At 35.1% G+C, this 23,747-nt stretch overlaps 1 protein-coding gene across 3 annotated transcripts in view; it reads left to right on the forward strand.

Annotated features, from left to right (window-relative positions):
* The window catches only part of RB1 (RB transcriptional corepressor 1), a 130,556-nt gene that overhangs the window by 54,018 nt on the left and 52,791 nt on the right, over positions 1-23,747 (forward strand). For all 3 annotated transcript variants that reach the window (XM_057532518.1, XM_057532521.1, XM_057532520.1), the window contains exons 13-17: positions 5,206-5,322; positions 6,588-6,644; positions 6,729-6,760; positions 6,839-6,915; positions 7,962-8,158. In XM_057532518.1, the coding sequence (XP_057388501.1) occupies positions 5,206-5,322; positions 6,588-6,644; positions 6,729-6,760; positions 6,839-6,915; positions 7,962-8,158 (480 nt within the window). The remainder of the gene's footprint in view (positions 1-5,205; positions 5,323-6,587; positions 6,645-6,728; positions 6,761-6,838; positions 6,916-7,961; positions 8,159-23,747) is intronic.

Raw genomic sequence — 23,747 nt, forward strand, 5'->3', positions numbered from 1 at the left:
TCACATGCCACAACTAAGACCCGGCACAGCCAAATAAATAAATAAATAAATTACATACATACATACATATATAAATATTTTTTAAAAAATATCTTTACTCTTATTTTTTGTAAGGTAGTTTACCTGGATCTTCAATTCTAGGCTGACTTTTACTTTCTCTTAGTAGTTTGAAGATATTACTTCACTATTTCCTGGCTCTCGTTGCTACTAAGATGTTTTCTGTCAGTCCATCTGTTGTTCCTTTATAGTTAATCTATCTTTTCTCTCTGGCTCTTTTAAGATATTTTCTTTGAATGTGACATTAGACAGGATTTAACATTTGCCATATCTCTACAGTCTTTTTTATTTAGCCCACTTTCATTTACATTTCTTGAGTGGCCCTGTGTGCATTGCAGTTTGCAACTCCTGATGGACCCTGAGTTTGATATCTGAAGGACCCCTGCTAGCCTCCCTCCCCTCAAAAAAGGGAGAGAGGAAGAGAGAGAATGAAAACTAGTGTCTATATTCCTTGTTTGCTCCTTTACTCCTTTAAAATCAAGTGAGGCTTGGGAGCCACTGACATGCTCATCTGTGGCAGTTGGATGAGGCTAGGAGACTTACTAAAATTTGGCTTATCCGGTAAGTGCTTTGTGTGGTTAACATTCCATTTAATATCATAAGCTGCCTGTGGTTTTGTCATATTCTTTGTTGTCTTCTTGTTTATATTTCCACCCCCCCAAGCATTAACAGAGTATTTTCTGTCATCATATTCATAATTGTGTTGGCTCAAAACTGATTTTGTTTGTCCAATTTGCATAAAGTTGCTTTTATTTGTGGGTTATCTGTAGCACAAGAGTATTTCCCAAACATAGCTACCCAGTTACTTAGAACTTTTAGAAGGGATAATGGTAGAAGTAAAAAGAATGATAATCTCTCTCTTCTTAAATATTGTTTTTAATATTTCCTCCAACATTTGGAGTATGTAGGAAGTCTTTTTTATTTTAAACTACTTCAGTTGGGCAGAAAATTCTGCCTCAAAGACGTTTTCCAGAGCTCAGTTTAAAGCTTAACATTAAATGACATGCAACAGTTTAACTGCAAAGTTTTATGCACACTACAAATGGCCTATCTCAGAGTGGGCATATCTTGAAGACCATTAAGTTTTTCTTTGAATTTGCTTCTTTATTAGTTCAGGTGTCTTCATTTTAAAAATTAATGCCATCTTTTCTTCTGTGTGTAAGTAAAATCTTAGAAGCTATAGACATTTTTTTCTTCCAGTTTTATTGAGATATGCTTGATGTACAGCTCTGTATAAGTTTAAGGTATACAGCATAATGGGTTGACCTACATACATCATGAAATAATCATCACAGTAAGTTTAGTGAACATCCATTATCTCATTTGGATACAAAGTAAAAGAAATAGAAAAAAAATTTTTTTCCTTGTGAGGAGAACTCTCAGGATTTACTCTCAACAACTTTCATGTATAACATATAGCAGTGTTAATTATATTAATAATGTTGTACATTACATCCCTAGTACTTATTTACCTTATAAATGGAAGTTTGTACCTTTTGCCTGCCTTCATTCAGTTCCCCCATCCCCTACCCCCACCCCGCCTCTAGTAACTACAAATTTGATCTTTGTTCTATGAGTTTGTTTGTTTCTTTTTGAAGTACAATTGACCTACAACACTGGGTTAGTTTCTGGTGCACAGTATAGTGATTCGATATTTATGTACATCTCAAAATGATCACCACGGTAAGTCTAGTTACCATTTGTCTCTGTACAGAGATATTATATAATTATTGACTGTATTCCCTACACTGTACATTTCATAGCTGTGACTCATTTATTTTGTAACTAGAAGTTGGTACCCCTTAATCTCCCTCATCTGTTTCTCTCTTTCCCCACATCCCTCCCTTCTGGCAACCACCTGTTTGTTCTCTATCTCTATGACTCTGTTTCTATTTTGTTGTGTTTGTTCATTTGTTGTTTTTTTTTTAGATTTCACATATAAGTGAAATCATACAGTATTTGCTTTCTTTGTCTGATCTACTTCACTTAGCATAATACTCTCTGGGTCCATGCTTGTTGTCACAAATGGCAAAATTTGTTTTTTCTTTAGGGCCAAATAATACTCCATTGTATATATATACCACATCTTTATCTATTCATCTAGCAGTGGGCACCTAGGTTGCTTCTATTCTTGGCTATTGTAAATAATGCTACAATGAACATAGGGGTGCATATCTTTTCAAATTAAGTGTTTTCATTTTCTTTGGATAAATACCCAAAAGTGGAATTGCTGGATTGTATGGTAGTTCTGGTTTTAATTTTTTGATGAGCCTCCAAACTGTTTTCCACAGTGGCTACACCAATTTACATTCCCACCAACAGCACACGAGGGTTCCCTTTTCTCCACCCTCGCCAACACTTGTTATTTGTTCTCTTTTTGATAATAGCCATTAGACAGACGTGAGGTGATATCTCATTATGGTTTTGATTTGCATTTCTCTGATGATTAGTGATGTCGAGCATCTCATGTGACTGCCGGCCATCTGTATGTCTTCTTTGGAAAGATGTGTATTCAGTTCTTCTGCCCATTTTTTTAATCAGCTAGTTTGGTTTTTTGGTGTTGAGTTGTATGAGTTCTTTGTATGTTTGGATATTAACCCTTTATCAGATATATCGTTTGCAAATATCTTCTCCCATCCAGTAGGTGGCCTTTTCTTTTTGTTGATAGTTTCCTTCACTGTGCAGAAACATTTTGGTTTGAAATAGTCCCACTTGTTTATTTTGCTTTTGCTGCCTTTTCTTCTGGAGTCAATTCCAAAATACCATCTCCAAGACTAACGACAAGGAGCTTACCACCCATGTTTTCTCCTAAGAGTTTCATGGTTTCAGGTCTTATGTTCAAGTCTTTAATCCATTTTGAGTTAATTTTTGTGTGTGGTGTAAGACAGTGGTATAATTTCATTTTTTTGAAACTGGCTTTCCAGTTTTACCAACACATTTATTGAAGAGACTGTCCTTTTCTTACTGTATATTCTTGGCTCTTTTGTGGTAAATTAATTGATCACGTGCATGGGTTTATTTTTGGGCTCTCTATTCTGTTCCATTGATCTCTGTTTTTATATCAGTAACAAACTGTTTTGATTACTGTAGCTTTATTATATAGTTTGATGCCTCCAGCTTTGTTCTTCTTTCTCAGGATTGCTTTGGCTATCTGGGGTCTTTTGTGGTTCTGTACACAGTATTGAATTGTTTGTTCTATTTCTGTGTAAATACCTCGGAATTTTGACAGGACGTTTATTGAATTTGTATATTGCTTTGGGTAGTATGGGCATTTTAACTATTAATTCTTCCACTCCATGAGCATGCAATAGCTTTGCATTTATGTGTGTCTTTTAACGTTTCTTTCATTAGGGTCTTAAGTTTTCATTGTACAGAACTTTCACCTTCTTGGTTAAATTTATTCCTAGATTTATTTTGGATACAACTGTGCATGCGATTGTTTTCTTTTTTTTTTTTTTTTTTAATTTTATAGCTACTTTATTTATTTATTTCTTTATTTTTGGCTGTGTTGGGTCTTCAGTTCGTGCAAGGGCTTTCTCTAGTTACGGCAAGTGGGGGCCACTCTTCATCGCGGTGCAGGGACCGCTCTTCATCGCGGTGCACGGGCCTCTCACTATCGCGGCCCCTCCCGTTGCGGGGCACAGGCTCCAGACGCGCAGGCTCAGTAGTTGTGGCTCACGGGCCCAGCTGCTCCGTGGCATGTGGGATCTTCCCAGACCAGGGCTCGAACCCGTGTCCCCTGCATTAGCAGGCAGATTCTCAACCACTGCGCCACCAGGGAAGCCCACGATTGTTTTCTTAATTTCTCTTTCTGATAGTTTGTTATTAGTGTATAGAAATACAACTGATTTCTGTATGTTGATTTTGTATCCTGCAACTTTACTGATTTTTTTTATTAGTTCTTACAGTTTTTTTGTGGAGTCTCTAAGGTTTTCTATATATAATATCATGTCATCTGAAAATAATGACAGTTTTACCTCCTTTCCAATTTGGATGCCTTTTATTTCTTTTTCTTGCCTAACTACTTTAAGACTTCCAATACTATGTGGAATAAAAGTGGCAAGAGTGGGCATCCTTGTGTTGTTCTTGACCTTAGAGGAAAAGCTTTCAGCTTTTCACTGTTGAGTATGATGTTAGCTGTGGGCTTGTCATGTATGGCCTTTATTATGTTGAGGTACATTCCCTCCATACTCACTTTGTTAAGAGTTTTTATCATAAATCGATGTTGAATTTTGTCAAATGCTTTTTCTGCATCTATTGAGATGATCACATAATATTAATCTTTTATTTTGTTAATATGGCATATCTTTGATTGATTTGCAGATATGGAACCATCACTGGGATAAATCCCACTTGATCATGGTATAAGATCCTTTTAATGTATTCTTGAATTTGGTTTGCTGATATTTTGTTAAGGATTTTTGCATTTGTATTCAGGAGGGATATTGGCCTATAATTTACTTTCCTTGTGGTGTCCTCGTTTTGGTATCAGGATAATGCTGGCCTCATAAAATGAGTTTGGGAGTGTTCCCTCATCTTCTGTTTTTTGGAATAGTTTGAGAAGGATTGGTAGTAATTCTTCTTTGAATGTTTGGTAGATTTCACCAGTGAAACCATCTGGTCCTGGACTTCTGTTTATTGGGAGGTTTTTGATTACCTATTCATTCTTCTTACTCGTAATTAGTCTTTTCAGATTTTCTATTCCTTATGATTCAACCTTGGAAGGTTGTATGTGTCTAGGAATTTATCCATTTCTTCAAGGTTGTCCAGTTTGTTGGCATTCAATTGTTCATAGTAGTCTCTTATGATCATTTGTATTTCTGTGGTATCAATTGTAATATCTGTGAGGCTGTTTTTGATGGATAATGGAAAGGGCTAACAAATCTGTTCTTCTCTAACTTGCCAGCAGAAAATTTAGATAATAGAGTTTTTTAGTTGTACTCTAGTATTTTTTGGTCACTGTTATCCCAGAATGGAATCCTTTATGTTCCTCATATTTTCAGTAGTTGCATTTACCTAGTTTATTGTGGAAGTGTTTCCACAGTATAAACAATTGAGAGTGATAAGTCATGTACTATAGAACAGAAAATGTTAATTCTCTGATTAAACAGTATTCTCAATGTTAATTTATGTTTTTCCTTCTTAAAGAATTGCACAGTGAATCCAAAGGAAAGTATCCTGAAAAGAGTGAAGGATATTGGGTACATCTTTAAAGAGAAATTTGCTAAAGCTGTGGGACAGGGATGTATGGAAATTGGATCACAGGTAACTTGAGTTCATTTTGATTAGTGCCACTATGTAGTAAATAATTTCAAATGCAACATCTGTCCCAATTGTATAAATGCTGTAATAGTATCTGTCCAATAGTATAAAATATTGGCGGATACCATATCCCAGCTGCTTGTGTATGCTGCTACTTATGGAAAGCTTTATGGGACAGCTCCCCTCACTTCATTACAGAAACCAAAAGTAAACATGCAGAAAATTTTAGAAGAATTGTAGAAAATTTAAAAACTACAGTAAGAAAAAAATCAAAATCTTGCTAACATTAAGTTTTTGGTGTATATTCTTTAACTTTTACATATATGAATATTCATGTATGCATATACTTATACAAATGGAATCATATTATACATGCCATTTATCAGTGATATTATTAAATGATGTTGTTTTTACTATTGCTATTATTATTTCAGAAAATCTAAAACTAATATTTGGTAAGCCAGTGGGCTCTGGATCAGAGCCCTGGGTTTATATCTGGCTCTATCATATATGAGCTGTCATCTAACTTCTCTGAGATTCAGGTTTCTATATTTGCTCTGCTTTGCTCTGTGGCATTAATGAGGTAATATATAAAATATATTTGAAAACTGTAATCTACTATACACATTTATTTCGGTGTAGTGAGGTTATATTTTGATTCCATCTGTGTTTTAAACCATTATATTTAAAAGTTCTTTTTGGTTATATATGAAATTTGTACTCATAATTTGGAATGAAGGATTTTGGGGGGGAGGGTGTGTGTGTGTGTGTTTATCTAAAATTTGACTGTTCTTTGGACTAATGAAAACTAGTTATTTGATAACTTTTTGCTTATAAGATCAGGTAGGTCTGATTTTTGCCTTTGACCAGTTTTATGGAAAGAGACTATTCTCTTAATCCTGGAGAGCTATCTTGAAAATATGTGTTCTAGATCACAAGAAGTATTACATTAGTATGTAAAATGGTTAAAATAGTACCAGGTACGTAATATATTCTTAGTACACGTATATCTGTTGAATGATGTAGACTAAAGTGGAATGATAGAAAACCAAATACTGGACCCCTCCTCTTGAAAATTTATCAGGAATGTTAAAACCGTCATTTTATACTTAAATCTTGAGTTTTAGACAAGCAAGCTTTTGTGATCTCTTGGTAGCCATATTCCTAAGAAGGGTCAGGAATGTGTCTCAAGAGAAAACTTTTAAAAAATTAGTAATTGTTATGGTTTTCTAAAATAGTGGGATCTAATTTTTTTTCTTTCTTTGTAGCGATACAAACTTGGAGTCCGATTGTATTACCGAGTAATGGAATCCATGCTTAAATCAGTAAGTTAAAAAGAACATAATAGAAAAAAAATTTAATGCTGACACAAAGAAGGCTTCAGTTAATTTTTTTTTAATCTGTTTTAGGAAGAAGAACGATTATCCATTCAAAATTTTAGGTAAATTTTTGTTTTAGTAAAACAATCTCTTCTTTTTTCAAAAGGAAATGTTACAAAATCATTCTTTTTTTTCCTTAGCAAACTCCTGAATGACAACATCTTTCATATGTCTTTGTTGGCATGCGCTCTTGAGGTTGTAATGGCTACATATAGCAGTAAGTTGAATTTTAGTAAATAAACATTTCAGTTCAATTTAAAGTTAAAAAAAACTTACCTAATGTGTGGTATGGGTTTTTGTGGTGGGGGGAATGGAGAAATTAAGGAGTTAAGGAGAAGAAATGCATATTTTAGATCAGTATATACTGAAGAATGTAATTGGTTACCGTAATGTGGTCACCATAAAGTGGTTTATTAACCTGATTTATTTCATGTCATCTTGGGAATAGTTTCACTAGACCCCTATTCTGGGCTATCCTGAATCCAGGAAATGTACCTATTGAAACCCCTTCAAAGACTTATGAGACTGTAAAATGCCTGAGGAGTACTATTGAGCAGCTTCCACTGATACGGAAGCACTGCTACATATATATTCTGTGGTTATGAGACCAAAGGTTGGAGCTAGAATCCACCAGATAAACAGAACAGAGGCCACCAATAGTGGTTTTCTTTAAAATATAATTTTAAACATGTATTATTTTGCAAATAATGTTGCAAATGTCAAAAAACGTTTTGTTTGCAAAAAACAAAAGAAGAAAATTAATCTAAGGATACAAATATATAATAAAAGAGAAACTTAAATTAGTAAACAAATATGGACAACTGTGAATCCTCATTTATAACCAAGAAATACATAATTAAAACATATTTTCTAACCAATCAAATTATCAAAATCTTAAAGAATCACTTCCTCTCTTAATCAAGGATTAATGAGACAGCTAAAATGGATATGCTAATGCATTGCTGGTTAGATGTTAAACGTGTCCCGGATACAAGTTTAGGGTGTTTAAACCTTTGAAAATTTGATATAAGCTGTGAGCCTTCTATCCAGGAAAGACATATATGCACATACACTCAAACTTTGGAAGCCTATTTCCTAGGAGTCTGTGGACCCCAGAATAAAAAATTCTGTTCTAAATAAAAATTTTTGTTTAGACTTTCTACTGTGTTTTAATTTTTTGTTTGATAAAACCTTCAAACCGAAAAATACGTCATTCAAGGCTTAACATTTCATACCTAAGTTATGTTTTTCTTTTCTTTTTAGGAAGTACATCTCAGAATCTGGATACTGGAACAGATTTGTCCTTCCCTTGGATTCTGAATGTACTTAATTTAAAAGCTTTTGATTTTTACAAAGTGATTGAAAGTTTTATCAAAGCAGAAGCCAACTTGACCAGAGAAATGATTAAACATTTAGAACGATGTGAACATCGAATCATGGAATCCCTTGCATGGCTCTCAGTAAGTAACTAGCTAAAATAGTTAAAGATACTCATATGCATATGGATAACAGTTATCTGTTAGTGAGAGGTATTTGTTAACATTTACCTCAAGAACAAATATGCAATTTAATGAATAATGATGTTTCAGTGTATAGCCCAAGAAGTAAGTGGAATATTAGAATGGAGTTTTCTTTGAGCTCCCCAGACTGTCTGATATAGGGATTTATTTATGAATAGCTTTTCTTAAAGCTTGGCACTTCAAAACAAAGCAGAATTCTTTAAAGTATTTGGGAACTTTATTTAAAATAGAGGTGTCATATATGAAAATTTAAATGTCTGCTGTTAAAATTTCAACAAAATGATGAAAAAAATTGAGATTATGTTATTGAGATGATTTAAAATACAGATTTTTAGTTCAATTTAACCTGTTTTTTTTTGTCCCATTGTTAAAGGTAATCCAAAAATCTACACAACTATAGTTATTGTTTATAACATTATAAGAGCACAAATAGACTACCTACAGAATAGGTAGTAGTCTATTTATAGCATAGGTAGTCTATAGGTAGTCTATTTATAGCATATAAGCTATTGATAAGGCTTTATTTTAGTAAAGGTGACATTTCCTATGTAGTAATAGTAAAATATTTATATGAAGTTCTTCTGTTATGCTCTTTAAATCTTCATAGTTGAGTAATACTTTGTTAATCATCAGGTTTGTAGATTAATACAGAGTTGGTTTCTTCTGAAACTGTTGCATGCTAAGCATATATCTTTTCATTTTTATCAGTATATAGAAATGGCAATAGAAAAATTAAGACTTTAGTTATATTAGAATCCTAATCTGTACATGTAAACCAAGTTTTACTTTTTTGATATTTTAAAAATGTAATGGCTAAGAGTAACTTGTTTCTTAGTGCTTTTCTTGTATTGCTGTATAGACAGAGTGGATAGAAAAGGAGAGAAGTATGGGAAGTTGATAGAAAGACATTGTATTGCTAAGATTGAATTGGGTAACTCCTTTATACAGGAGCTTCCCCTGTAGAAGAAAAGGAGTGGTTAGGAGAAAACTCTCGGAATCCGGGGGTTATGTGAAAGTAGCAAAAATAAATAAGTAGATCAATAAATGAAACAAGCAGATAGAGTACTTTTCAGAGGCTGTTGTGCCCTCTCTTCCTGGAAATTGAAATCAAGACATCACTGTATCATCTGAAAGTGACTATTCTCATTTCTTTTAGAGAACTACTTTTATTTCCATCAGTACACATCTGCTGTATGCCTTGCATTGAGATAGACATTGTGAAAATATAGAAAAGACATGGGCTCTGAAAATTGTGGAGGAAGTAGTAGAAATGTATGGTTTAACAACTGCTTGTGCTCAAGCCTGTTTAGTTCAGTTACTGGTGTTCTAGGATTCAAAACAATATTCCTTTATTTTTGAGAATTTTTGGAGAAAAAGTGACATGCACAAAGTCTGGAAAAGGGTATAATTTTTTAATAATAGGATGATGTGGAAGTCATAATAAGCCGCTGAATTTAAATTCTAAGTGTGGTATTTCTAGGAGATGAAATTTTAGATGATTTTTAATGTTTGGATTTTTAAAAAATCAACACATACTACTGTTTTAATTATAAAGAATGGAGTGGTAGTGGGTAACTGTGAAGATAAGTCATCCTACACAAACACAATATGTGAATTTTTCCTGTAAGAATAATTGACATTTTAGAGAAGAGACATACTATAGATCTATTTGACCTTTCACAGGCTTTAGGATTTTTTTCTTTATTGAAGTATAACATATATACAGAAAAGTATATATCACAAGTTTTAGTTCAAAGGATTTTTTACAAATTAAATATACCCACATTACCAGCATATACAATAGATCAAGAATCAGAGCAATTGAACACACCCATGATATCAAAATCCAGATCAAGAATCAGAGCAAACTTTCATGGTTTTTTGATTCTGTATTATAATAAGAGTCTCTCATTAAACTGTAGTGATTTATAAGAACATATTCAGTGTTGTTTACCTAGGGAAACATCAAGTGATATATTACTTACTTTTACCTGTTGATAATTTAATGAAAGAAAGAACATCATTGTATTTTTAATGGTTGCGTGGGGAAAGGGTTCAGTATCTTTATTTCACAATCTTGAGAAATAATAAATCAAGAACAGAATAACTTTAAGAAAGAATAAGCACACTTTTGTTTCTTCTGATCCCAGAGATTAACAGGCAATATATGAATGTAAAATGCTAAACAATCTATTGAAAAACCTAGTGAAATCTTGTTCTCTGGAAATTTGGAGGATTAGAGGTGGTTTAAAATAAACCATACCTAAGCGTTAGATTGAATGACTTCCAGATGTTTAGACCTCTTAAACCTGCTAAGCAGTTTATAATGCCAGCAGATGATGAGGTGAGATTTGGATATTTTACTTTCAGTATATTCAAACTGTATCCGATCTTTTCAGTAAAATCTTTGTAAACCGAAGTAGACCAGGTACTTTATTCTCTAAATGGTCTTTTTTTGTGGGCGACTGTGGACTTTTCCTGTTGATCTCCCCACATCTCTTGCTGCCTTAATACTATTTCTCTCACAGCCACCAGAGAAATTTTTTTATAAATGCAGAACAAATCTCATTATGCTAATTCCTCAAATAAAAACCTTTTGTAGGGGACCTATGCATCTGGTAATATTAAAGATAGAATCCTGAGAAGCTTCAACATTTAAGGGATAGACAGAAAAGAGAAGCCTGTAAAAGAGATTGAGGAATCTGATATTCCTCCTCAGAGACAGGAGGAGTATCAGAAGTGGTGTCATACTCTCTGTCTCAGAGAGAGGGTACTAAAAGATCTGAGTGAGTGCTTGCTGTTTCAGATACTGCAGGAGCAGTCAGTAAGAACTGAAGAGTGTTCATTAGTTTCCGCAACAAGGAAGCCACTGGTGAAGGTAGCGAGGACTGTTACAAGCGGTGGTGGGGGCAGGAGTAGATTGCAGTGGAATTTGGATGAGATGTGAGTGAGAGATAAAGTGGAGACAGTCATTATAGATAGCTTTCATCAGTCTTGTCTGAGAAGGGAAGTAAACGTATAGCTTGGAGGTATGTGAGGTGGAGGGAAGATTAGTTTTTAAGATGGGAAAGGAAGGATTAAATGTTGACAGAAAAGAGCCATTAGAAGTGTTATCTATTGCTGGATGACACATTAGTGGCCTAAAACAATCATTTTATTTTGCTCATGATTCTGTGGGTCAGGGATTTGGGAAGAGCTTGACTGGGCAGTTCATCCCTGACCATGTAGTATCAGCTGGTGTCTGAGGCGGGATCCACTTCCAAGATGCTTCTTAACTCGCAAGTCTGGAACCTTGCTGCTTCTTGGTATGTGCTCACCTCTCCCTTTCTTTCTTTCTTTTTCCCTCCTCATCTCATCCTTCTGGGCTTCTCATATGAGAAACTATGCATCTTATAGCATTTTGGTTTTAGAGTAGTTGTGCTTCTTACACAGCAGCTCTTTATCACTGGTTTTAGGCAATTTGATTATGGTGTGCCTTGGTTTAGTTTTCTTCATGTTTCTCTTGTTTGGAGTTCTGCTTCGAAAGGTGAGCTTATAGGTTTCATCAAATCTGGACATTTGGGGCCATTATTTTCTTAAAATGTTTTTGTTGACTCCTCCCACCCCTTCCCTCAGGGATTCCAGTCACACATGTATTAGGTCACTTGAAGTTGTCCCACAGCTCACATCATGATGCTCTGTCCTTCTTTTTTTTTGGTTCCAGATGTTTTTGTTTCTGTTTTGTTTGAAATAGTTTCTATAGCTATGTCTTCAAGTTCATTAATTTTTTCTGCTAAAATGTCTAATTTGCTATTAATTCCATCTACTATATTTTTAATCTTAGGTACTATATTTTTCATCTCTAGAAGTTTGACTTGAATCCTTTTCTAAATCTTCCATATCTCTCTTTAACATGTTTGTGCTTTCCTTTACCTTCTTAAACATATGGAATATAGTTATAATAATTGTTTTAAAGTTCCCGTTTACTAATTCTAACATCTATGTCTTTTTAGGACTGTTTCTGTTAACTGATACTTCTCCTTTTAAGGGTCATGTTTTTCTGGTTTTTTTTTTTTTTTTTTTTTTTTTGCCTGCTTGATGACTTCTTATTGGACACCAGACATTGTAAATTTTACCTTACTGGGTCCTGGATATTTTTATATTCCTTTCACTATTCTTGAGCTGTGTTTTGGGACTCAGTTTAGTTACTTGGAAACAGTTTGATCTTTTAAAGGCTTTTTTGTTGTTTATAGACAAAGCCAGGGCAGTCTTTAATCTATGACTAATTTTTCCCCACTGTTGAGGCAGTCCCCTTCTGAGTACTCTACCTGATGTCCCATATATTACAAGGTTTTTCCACCCTGGCTGGTGGAAATCAAAACTCTTCTTGGCCCTATGTCAGCTCCTGGAATGGTTCTTTTTCTGGCTTTGGGTAGTTTTCATGCACTGATCAGTACTAGGGTGAAAACTTGAGAGTACCCCTCTGCAGAATCCTGGAGCTCTCTTTGCAGCTCTCTCCTTTCTGTGTAACTCTCTACTCTGCTATTCTGTCCTGCTAATTTTAGCTGCCTTAGCATTCTTGAATTCTCAACTCTGTTTTCTCCAACCAGGCAGACCACTGGGATCTATTTCAGTTTCTCCTCCCTGTGTTGTAGCCTGGGAACTGTCTCCAGGCAAAGGTGGGGCTTACCATTTGCTTTCTTTCTCTCAGAGATTACTGTCCTATACTGTTTGTTGTTCATTGTCTGAAAACTATTATTTCATTTATGTTGTTCGATTTTGTAGTTGAGACAAATCTGGTCTCTGTTCCTTCATCACAGCTGAAAGAGTTACGTATAGTATTTAGTGATTGATAAAGTATTTTTAAATATGTATACTTAAAGAATATTTAGGGTATCATTTCTATTTTCCTGTATTGAATGCATCATATCTTCTGAATCATATTGTTTCGGAGTGGTACTTACTATATGGAAAGCATAGAAATACTAGTCATTAACTGTTGTATTTAATTTTAGTAAGTCACAAGAAAACTGAGCCTCCTTTAAATGTTGTCAAATATAGCTGACTCATTAAATTGGATTTTGTCATACTGTTTTTTTTGTAGTCACTAAACCTTAGCAGGTTTCTTCATTCAGTTGCACAAATGTTTGGCCAGAGTACTTTTACCAAAGAAAAGATTTAAACTGTTTCCATTTTATTATTCTTCCAAAATTTAAATGAAGGCCAGTTTTACATGTCAGTACAGTTGTAATGAATAGCTTGTATTTTTAGACTCCTGATTTGATGACAAACTTGTAAACAAATTTTTAAGCTTCTTTGGTATTCTTTGAAATGTCAGACTTGACAGGAAATGAACACAAAAGGGAGAAAAGCCTGTGGCTCTGAAAAAGCCAGAAAGGATATCTGTTGTATATTTGGATGGTAGATCATTAACCTCTGGTGCACTTTGCACAATGGTTTTAGTATTTACCATTAGACATTATTTTTTTCAAAAGTTATATTTTACTGAGAACTATGTCTCAGGAAGGTGAATGAAATGTAAGATAATGATTAAGCCATATTTAACAGTTTTTAAAAATATGGGTAAGGATGGTGAAGTAATATGATACCATATACTATATTTATATAGCAGCCATGCTACTATAATGAAAAATGTTTTATGTTGGGTTTTTAAAAGCTCCTCATGAGTTATTTTTTTTTAAAAACCATATATTTATCTCTTTGCCAGCAAGAGAACATTTATTTTGAAAAAGTCTGATTCTTTCTGAAAATATCACTAAGGCTTTAACCTTTCTCACTCTGACCCAACATGTTCCTAATTTCTTGCCCTTAATTCCCATAACTAACTAGTAGCTTCTCAAGTGATTTAGGAGATTTGACTTTACCTTTCAAAACTGAAATTATTTTATTTTGTTCTAAATACAACTTTGCTTCCCAATATCTATATTTTTATATTACTTTTCAAGTCATCCAGGCTTGAATACTGAGCATTTTTTCCTTCTTTTTCTCTATAGTTAGATATAGTCTTGTAATGAAAAAAACAGAAACCAAAACCCAAAAAACTTTACCATGTCTTTTATATTTATTTCATTATTATGTTAAAGATCTATTTTCATTTACATTTCCCTAGATCAGATCATCACGTTCTTACATTTAACATATTATTATAGACTCCTGCTTGGTCTCCCAGCTTAGGCACTACCCTCTATTTTATACTTTGGTGCTAAGTTAATATTCCTAAATGCTTATTCATGCCATACTCCTGTTCAGGAACCTACAGTAGCTCTGCATTCCCATGTAGAAAAATGTAGCCTCTTTACTCTGGTTGTGATAATCTGGCCCTGCCTTACCTTGCTAGCCTTCCACTATTCCTCAGACACTTACTGTGTGCAGAGAGTTCTTTCATCTCTTGAGCAAACCACATTTATCTAGTGAGAGTGAGTATGGCCTAATGTGGGATGTGGAATCAGAAAACCTGGCATTAGGGCCTAGCTCTTTCATGTACAAGTTAATGTCTTTGTCTTAGTTTCTTGCTTTGTAAATTGAGACAGACCAAAAGATTTGAATATTTCTAGCTCAAATATTTTATAAGTCTACAAAACTGTTTAAGTGTTGAGAATTATTTGCCACTACTGAAGGTGGATCCATATTCTTTTAGATTGCTTCACAATTTATAACATTTTGAAGAAATATTTTTCAAAAAAAGGTAACACAGAGGTCTCATTTCCGTATTCTCCTTTAGCTCAGTTTTTCTCAATTCTCTTTGGGCCATACCTGATATTTGTACATCAGATATTTTAAAGGAATTATACTTTCTCCTGTGAGGTATCTAAGGACATGGAAAATAGCCCCTATCCTTAAAGAGGCTTGGAACTTAGTAGAAAAGTAACTCACTGTAATATACTGTGAAGTAAGATAAACCATGAGGGTCAAAGGAGGAAGTGATCAATCATATGTGGATGGGAAAAGACTTAACAACAGGTGTGGAAATGTGGACACAAGCAGGAAAGCCTAGCATGAGGTACATTGGGGGAGAATTCTGGCCCAGCATTGGCAATGGTAGATGAGTACTGATTTAAGACTAGTAATTTAGTCTTAAAAGTTAGAGTTTTTAGCCTTGTGAAAAGTGGAGAGCTAGCTCTCTTGATAAATGAGATATTATACAGAAGTGAATGTACCAGATAATTTTATGTGCTAGTTGAAAGTAAAATGTATGTGTATGTGTGTGTGTGTAGACACACACAACTTTTTTGAGGGAAATAATCTTGAAATAGAATACATGCTTTCGTCTTGGAAAGAGCATATTTAAAGTAATTTTACGTTTTCTTTTTGAGCCAGGGACATCATTATAAACATTAATATATTATTCATGGGCTAGACTCCTCATTTGCCTATGGAAAATACTGTGCTCTTTACCTAGTGTTTTAGTTTTTTCTGCCTTTCCCCTCCCTTTCCTTGTGAATTATTCTGTATTTCTCACTATTTCAAGTTCTACCAGACCATGATGCCTGTTGCCTCTAACTTGCTCTCCTAAGCTAATTAAATCAATATGCACTATTGTCAATGCCCTTTGTCCTTTTGGATTTTTGGCACAATGATATTGATAAAGTCCTTTTCTTACTTCCAGGCTGAGGGTTATTTTCTTAGTAGTAGTTTTCAAACTTTAATATCCATGGAGATCTTACTAAAATATACTTTCTTATCAAGTGGTTCTAGGGCAGGGCTTGCAGTTCAGCATTTCTCACAGGCCCCCAGATGGTTCTGACATTGCTAACCCATGGGCCACTCTTTAGAAGAGCCAGATTCTAGATGACCTTACATTACTGGGCTTTAAAATGAAATACTCTGTTGGTTCTTTACACTAAATCCACAAGGTAGGTGTAGCCATGAATCTAATTTCCCGTATGAGGAAAGAGAAACACAGAATATTTGTGTCCCACCTGGCAGCTAATTAGCAATGGATGGAAGGCAGCTAATACTCCTTGACCGGTTGCAATGTGCTGTGCACCAAAAGTATTTGTCTAATTTAATTCTCATAATAATCTGTGACATCACTAATACTATTTTCATTTTACAAAAGTGGAAACAGGCTCAGGAAGGTTAAGCAGTTTGTCTAAGGTCACACACTTGGCATTTGAACCCAGATTGGTTAGATTCCGAATTCCACGTTGGTCGAGTAAAGTACCCCTCTCATTGTACCACATTTTTTCTGTTTATTCATTCACACTGTTTTTATTACCACTATAACATGTAGTCAAGCATATGAGACAGTATAAAATTTTATTCTAAGTGAAAATATGTATAATACATTTTTTATCTTGAGTAACAAGGTGAGTGTTTTGCCCTAGAGCTAGTCAGTAATAGGAAGGGGGGAAGGTACTACCCTTTGTTGACCAGCTCCTTTGTGTAGTGCACTCTCACTGTTGATCTACTGGATCCCTCAGGAAGAAAAGATTAGAAGGCTTTACAAAAAGAGCAAACTATATTTTAAAAGGAGTTACTGCTGTGTCTATATGTTCGTTTAGGTAACTCTTAGAATGAGATTTTAATATAATAATATAAGTATTTTTAGAATCCATGATAGTTTAGGGTTGATAAAATTAGATATTTGGATCAACCCTCAAGGAGATTTAAGGGAAGGGTGAGAATGAGGTAAAATGCAAAACCAGGTCCCTTTTCATAGACTGAAATTTTAAAACTGAGTTTTTTCTGAGTTTTTAATGAAAGATTCCAGGTATGCCTAAAGTCTTCTATAAGAATGAAAAAATGTAAAGCCCAAGAAGGGAAAATAAAGGAAGACAATATCTTAGAAATAAAATTTTTAATAGTGACCTTGTGTTCTCCAGTGAAGTAGTCTAGAGAGAAATAAAAAAAATAGATATGCAGAAAAAGTACAAAAATAAGGATAGTAACTTACTTAGTTCATGTGAATAATTATCCACTAAAATGTGACTAGATGGTTGCTTTATAAAGCTCTAAGACTCTAAGCTCAATTTAATAAAATAACTCTCTTTCTTCTTCATAATTAAGCCATTGAAGAATCAATGAGGCATTAAATGGTTTTTTATGTTGTTCCTCATGTTAAAAAACAACAAACAGAAAACCCAAAGAAACTGAGATAGATAACTGTTATAAATTATTGCATGTCTTCTCCTGTATTGAATGTTTACGTGAGCCTGCGTTCTTGATCCAGGTCTGTTTATGGTTTTAAGCATAAAATCGTTTCCATATCTAAACCTTTGCTCAAGTGCCATCTTGTCTTGAACGCTGTGTTTGACCCCTCAGTCTATTCTTTTCTCTATGTACTTGTCTCCTTTTTTCTTTAGAACACTCTGACACACATGAGAAATTGCTAGAGTTCACTGTGGAGGACACAGTGAAGTATTCATGACTTGTCTGTTCATGTCTCCCTTCCCCCTCCCCCGTTGTCCACACTATACATTCTCCTTGTTCATGAATTGGCACAAGGGACTAAAGAAATTCAGGGATATAAAAAAAAAAATCTGAAATTCAGAAATGTCCCTTAGGTAGCTCATAGAAACTTGCTTTAGAAAGCAGTGCTTGTAAAAAGCTCATCACTACCTTACGTCTTTGGAATCTTTCCTGATCATCATACAGAGCTGCATCAAAATGACCCTCACTTATGCACATTACATTTCAGTGTAGAAGTCATAATAGATAACATTTTTGCATGTATGCTGATACAGGCACTATTAAAAGTGCTGAAATGTGTTAACTCATTTATTTCGCACAACTCTGTGAAGGAGATCACCACTTCATAGATGAAAAAACTGAGGTACAGAGAAATTGAGACTGTTTCCCTTACCCACAAAACTAAGTTGATAGCAGAGCTAGAATTTTAACTCAGACTATCTGGTTCCAGAGACTGTGCTCGTAACCTCTATGCTGCCTCACGGTGTGTATTAGTTTACTGCTGGGTATATGCACTATCGTGATTAGTTTCTTTATTCATGTTTTATCTGTGTTTGTGTCACTGTGCAGTAGCAGAAGGAGCCTGGGCTTTGGCGTCACTGTATCTCATTTAATCTTCACAGAAGGTAAACATTGCTGTTCCTGTTTTACAGATAGTAAAAGCTGAGGTTCATTCAAAGATTCCAGGTAACTTGCTTTGGTGTGATTCTGAGCAAGTTATACCTCTGTATCTCAGATTTTCTCATCTGTAAAATGGGCATGATAATACTTATCAGAGTTGTTGTGAGGAATAAATGGACATTTATGAGAATGGTACATTTTAGAAACATCGCAATTAATTGTTAGTTTCCTTCAGTTTATTGTCTTTACTATACAGTGATTTCCTAAGAAGAGAGAACTGAGAACACAGTTAAACAGTATTGGATCTGTTTATCCCGGCTTACTACAAGTATGTAGAACTCTCCTCTTCTCCCGAGGCACCTCCCCCTCCCTCACTGCCTTCTCAAAATGGAATAAGTTCAGGGAGAAAGAGGTGTAACTGAATTCCAGCATTGTTAAATGTGGGCAGTGTTCTCTGTTATACTGCAGTTGGAATTTGTTATGGTGCTTTAGTTATGAATCATGTCAGTAATTACCCTGAGGGGCGGTGTTCATTATTCAAGTACAGACAAGAAGGGAGATAGCAGTTGTAGAAGAATAGCTTGGAAATATCCTCTGTACTTAACCTGTGGAAATGGAAGCACTTGTACTCTTGGTCAGAGAGTATCTTGTACAAGGTCATGATGTTAGAAAATTACCTGAATATAGTCTGAGAATTTTCAGTCTCTAAACTGGTATCATATCATATCCTGACTGTAATAGTGAGGAAGGACTCTGGAATCTAGATGTGCAAGAAACAAAAAGTAGAAGTATCTTATGAGATCTCGATTCTATTTAATGTCTTTTCTGAATTCCTCCAGCCAAATCAGAGGCTGTTATTAATGGTGAGTTTAGTAAAATTTTAGAACCACTGTAGGGCAATTGTTCTTAAACCATCTAAGTTCAGTTACCTTTAATTGTAAAATAGATCCAACTTTTTGGCATTTATCTTTTCCAGATATTTAGGTCATGTTTTTAAAACTAAACTGTCACAACCTAGTCTGTTTTAAAATGCATGTGAGTGACCTTTGCATTTGTGGTTTTATTAATTTACATATTGGTTCTTAGTATTTTCTGTTATTGTCAGAAATACCCAAATATCAAAAGTATTTTTGGTGTCTTCCTGTACGTGCTAAATTTAGAACATGATTTCCTTAGAATAGGAAACAGCTGTATTTGTGTCTCACTCTTTCAAAAAAACTTTTTATTGTTCTTGCTCAGTTTCTTGCCTCCATTAAATTATAACAGATAATTTCTCTTAGATTTTGATTATACTCTTTAAGAATTCTCAAAGGCTAACATTTGTCTTTTAGATTTTGATTATACTCTAAGAATTCTCAGAGACTAACGTAAGTCTATCTTGCTATCTTTTGTTTCATTTCCTTTTTGGAATTTAATATCTGCTCATTTTTATCCTCATTAATAAAGTAATAAAAAGTATTATTTTTATTACTATCTGATCATTATACTTACCCTTTCCATGTTTTAAGATAATTTAATAGTCTAAAAGTTTTATTTACAGATTAAGTAATGCTAGTTTTTATAACTTAAGTTTTACCATTTTGGTTTTTTTCTTAAACATTAAAATGAGAGAGGTAAAGTAAAATGACTTATCTTTTACTAATACATGAGTAATAAACAAAAATGAACATAGGATTCCCTAATCCAGTACTGAACTCCTGAAAATATAAACTTGTTCTTGAAAATATAAGCTTTTGCATTATCTTTGTAATAGGCATACTGGACACTTTTAATACTGTGTACTTTTAGACCAGGACCTAACTCACGTATTCAAACAGGGTTGTCTGAACATAAACCTTTTCACAGTTCAGTTTCAAATGAAGAATGAATAGCCTGAGTAGATGGAGATGGGTAAAAGTTACCATAATAATGCAAAAATGATATCCCTGATCTTTTTAATTATTTCTCTAGGAACAACTCTGTAATGTCTTGTAGACAAACTATTTATACATGGCCTTTTTTATTTTTTAGCACATGTCCATATTTTTTCCTTCTCTTAAGTAGCTAAGATTATATTATGTGTGTTTCAGTCTAAAGAAGTCTCATGAGACCACAACACAAAGTATAACAATTTTTCCACAACCATTTTGAAAGCAGTTATTTTGGCCATCAGCAAAAATTACATATGTGACATATAAACCAAAAGGTGTAATTTTTTTTTTAATTTTTATTTATTATTTATTTATTTTTGGCTGTGTTGGGTCTTCGTTTCTGTGAGAGGGCTTTCTCTAGTTGCGGCAAGCGGGGGCCACTCTTCATCGCGGTGCGCGGGCCTCTCACTATCGCCGCCTCTCTTGTTGCGGAGCACAGGCTCCAGACACGCAGGCTCAGTAGTTGTGGCTCATGGGCCTAGTTGCTCCGTGGCATGTGGGATCTTCCCAGACCAGGGCTCGAACCCGTGTCCCCTGCATTGGCAGGCAGATTCTCAACCACTGTGCCACCAGGGAAGCCCAAAAGGTGTAATTTTTTTAGTTCTATGTTTTAAGTAATATTCATTTTTATTTAAATAAATGGCTGCTTCTGTTTTCTTCAAGTACTATACATAAAATCCTTTTTCCTGAAAAGCCTAAATTTTAGTCCAGTGTAAATATTTTAAACTCATGTAATTAAATACATTTCTTTATTTTAAAATAAAGAATTATAATAAAATGATTCATAGATTTTTATGCCCTATTAAAATATGAGCTAACAATTAGTAATTGATTAAACAGTTGGAAAATTATCATTTTTTAAAGAAAATTAAATTGAAGATTATATCGTTCATAATACAAGGATTTGTTTTGTTTTGATGAAAAAGCCCTTTGCATGTTATTTATTAGCAACAATGAAAGGGTTTAAGTAGTATAACTTTTTCTTGTGTAACTAAGACTGTGTAATTGCTTTTAAAAACAAGACTATCTCTGGTTTAAAATAACAAAATGACCACACATTTTTACCTCCTTTCTCCCCCAAAACCCTACAGAAGTGATAGAAAAGGGGAAAAAACCACATGGCAGTGAATTCCAGCAGTACCAAGACTATGAAGTGGGAAGTTTAGGGGTTAATTCAGTTTTGAGGATAAAAAGTAAAAGAGGTGTCTGTTTGATGGATACAACGAAGTAGAGAAAACTACTGAATACAGTAGGCGAAGACTCCCACAGTGGAAGTGGGATTCTTAGCCTCTAAGTTCAAAGTATTGATAGAAGGTACAGAGAGTGTGGCAGTAATCAGGAGAGTTTTTCTAAAGTGCTGTCTGCCACTGGCTCTCAAACTTTTTGCATGTATCAAAAGGCTGGAGGGCTTGTTAAAAGACAGATTGCAGGTTCCTGGGCCTAACCTCAAAGGTTCTAGGATAGGGTCCAAGAATTTGTATTTCTAACATGTTTCCAGGTGATGCTAATGCTGGTCTAGCCACCACATTTTGAGAACCACTGGTCCATGAAACATCTGGACCAATCCCCCACCTCAGGCCATGCCGGCTTATAAGAATCAGGAAAATGAACCGCCTCCCTCTGTACTAGTGAATTAGAATAAGATGCCCCTCTGGACGCAACCACCCCTGACTTGCTATGCAGAGTTTACAGTGAAGCCCCGTGCTTTCGTGTAGTGCACAAATTATATAGATGCATGCCTGGTCCTATCCCAGCTTCCGTGTACACATATAGGGCTGTGGTCTCCTGCTGGTGCCTGCAAGAGAAGCAGAGCAGAAATTTTGGTGAATCCAGACTTCTACAATAGACCTGAAGAAAAAGAAATAGAAAGGTGATTCTGCCTAAAAGGAAAATACGTAAAACTACCATGCTGCTAGGGTATAGTCCCCTTATTTTGGTATTTTGGGGTACCTCAGTTCAGTATCTATCTATTCATCTCTAAAAGAAAGACCAGAGAAAATGGAGGACACAAAATAATAATTCTTTAAAAATTAATGGAAGAGGGACTTCCCTGGTGGCGCAGTGGTTAAGAACCTGCCTGCCAGTGCAGGGGACACGGGTTCGAGCCCTGGACCGGGAAGATCCCACATGCCACGGAGTAACTAAGCCCGTGCACCACAACTGAGCCTGTGCTCTAGAGCCTGTGAGCCACAACTACCGAGCCCACATGCTGCAACTACTGAAGCCCGCCTGCCTAGAGCCCGTGCTCCACAGCGAAAGAAGCCACTGCAGTGAGAAGCCCGCGCACCACAACAAAGAGTAGCCCACGCTCGCCTGAACTAGAGAAAACCTGCGTGCGGCAACGAAGACCCAACGCAGCCAAAAAAAAAAAAAATTAATGGAAAAAAAGTTTCTAAGCCAGTCAGAGATGGGAGGCATCCGATGGAAAGGGCTCATAGTACCAAGCAGGATGAATAAATATGGATACATCTTGGTGAGAATTCAGAATTCCATAGGCAATGAGAAAATTATAAAAAGCTTCTAGAGAGAAGAAGTAAATTATTTACAGTAGAATAAGATCCAGATCAGCATTGCAGCTCTTATCAGGAATACTGGATGTTTGATAACCTAGAATTCTGTAGCTGACCTACACGTCAAATGTGAGGGTAAAGTGAAACAGTTTTCAGACATGCAAGGACTTAGAAAGTTCATCTCTTAACCATCCATTTTAAAATAAAATTACTAGAGAATATGCTTGAGCAAATTAAAAAAAAAAAAAAAAAGAAATCCTAGAAGGGAGAAATCATGAGACCTAAGAAAGAGTGAATCTGTCACAAGAGTGCAGAGAGGAAAAAACTGGAAAAATCCTAGGATGCAGCAGGCCTACAAAATAGTGATTCCAAAAGAGAAGTCAGATAATTCCATGAAAAATGTCTTCAAGACATAGTTTCTTTTTTTTTTTTTTGGTTTTGTTTTAAAATTTTTTATTTAGTATTTATTTATTATTTTTTTTTATGGCTGTGTTGGGTCTTCGTTTCTGTGCGAGGGCTTTCTCCAGTTGCGGCGAGTGGGGGCCACTCTTCATCGCGGTGCGCGGGCCTCTCACTATCGTGGCCTCTCTTGTTGCGGAGCACAGGCTCCAGACGCTCAGGCTCAGTAGTTGTGGCTCACGGGCCCAGTTGCTCCGTGGCATGTGGGATCTTCCCAGACCAGGGCTCGAACTCGCGTCCCCTGGATTGGCAGGCAGATTCCCAACCACTGCGCCACCAGGGAAGCCCGACATAGTTTCTTTTAACAACTGTATAACCTCATTTAAATGGTGGGGATTCAACAGATACAGTTTAAGATTCATAAATTGAGTAATAAGAGTTATGGTGATAACTGCAGGAGTTGAATTCTTGTATCAGAGTAGTATTGACAAAGGAAAATTTGCCTTTTTTTTTTGGGTTTTTGAAGAATTGAATGAACTATAGGTTTGGTGAAATAGAAGTTTCTTTGCATTTTTGTGTGTGGGTATGTATGCGACATTTATTAGAACGACATTGATAAATACAGAGTAGGTACTGTGTAGGTAAATATTGGTTATTAAAAATGAATCTTCAGTCTGG

Source organism: Balaenoptera acutorostrata, chromosome 18 (assembly GCF_949987535.1).
Source record: "Balaenoptera acutorostrata chromosome 18, mBalAcu1.1, whole genome shotgun sequence".
Classification (NCBI taxonomy): domain Eukaryota; kingdom Metazoa; phylum Chordata; class Mammalia; order Artiodactyla; family Balaenopteridae; genus Balaenoptera; species Balaenoptera acutorostrata.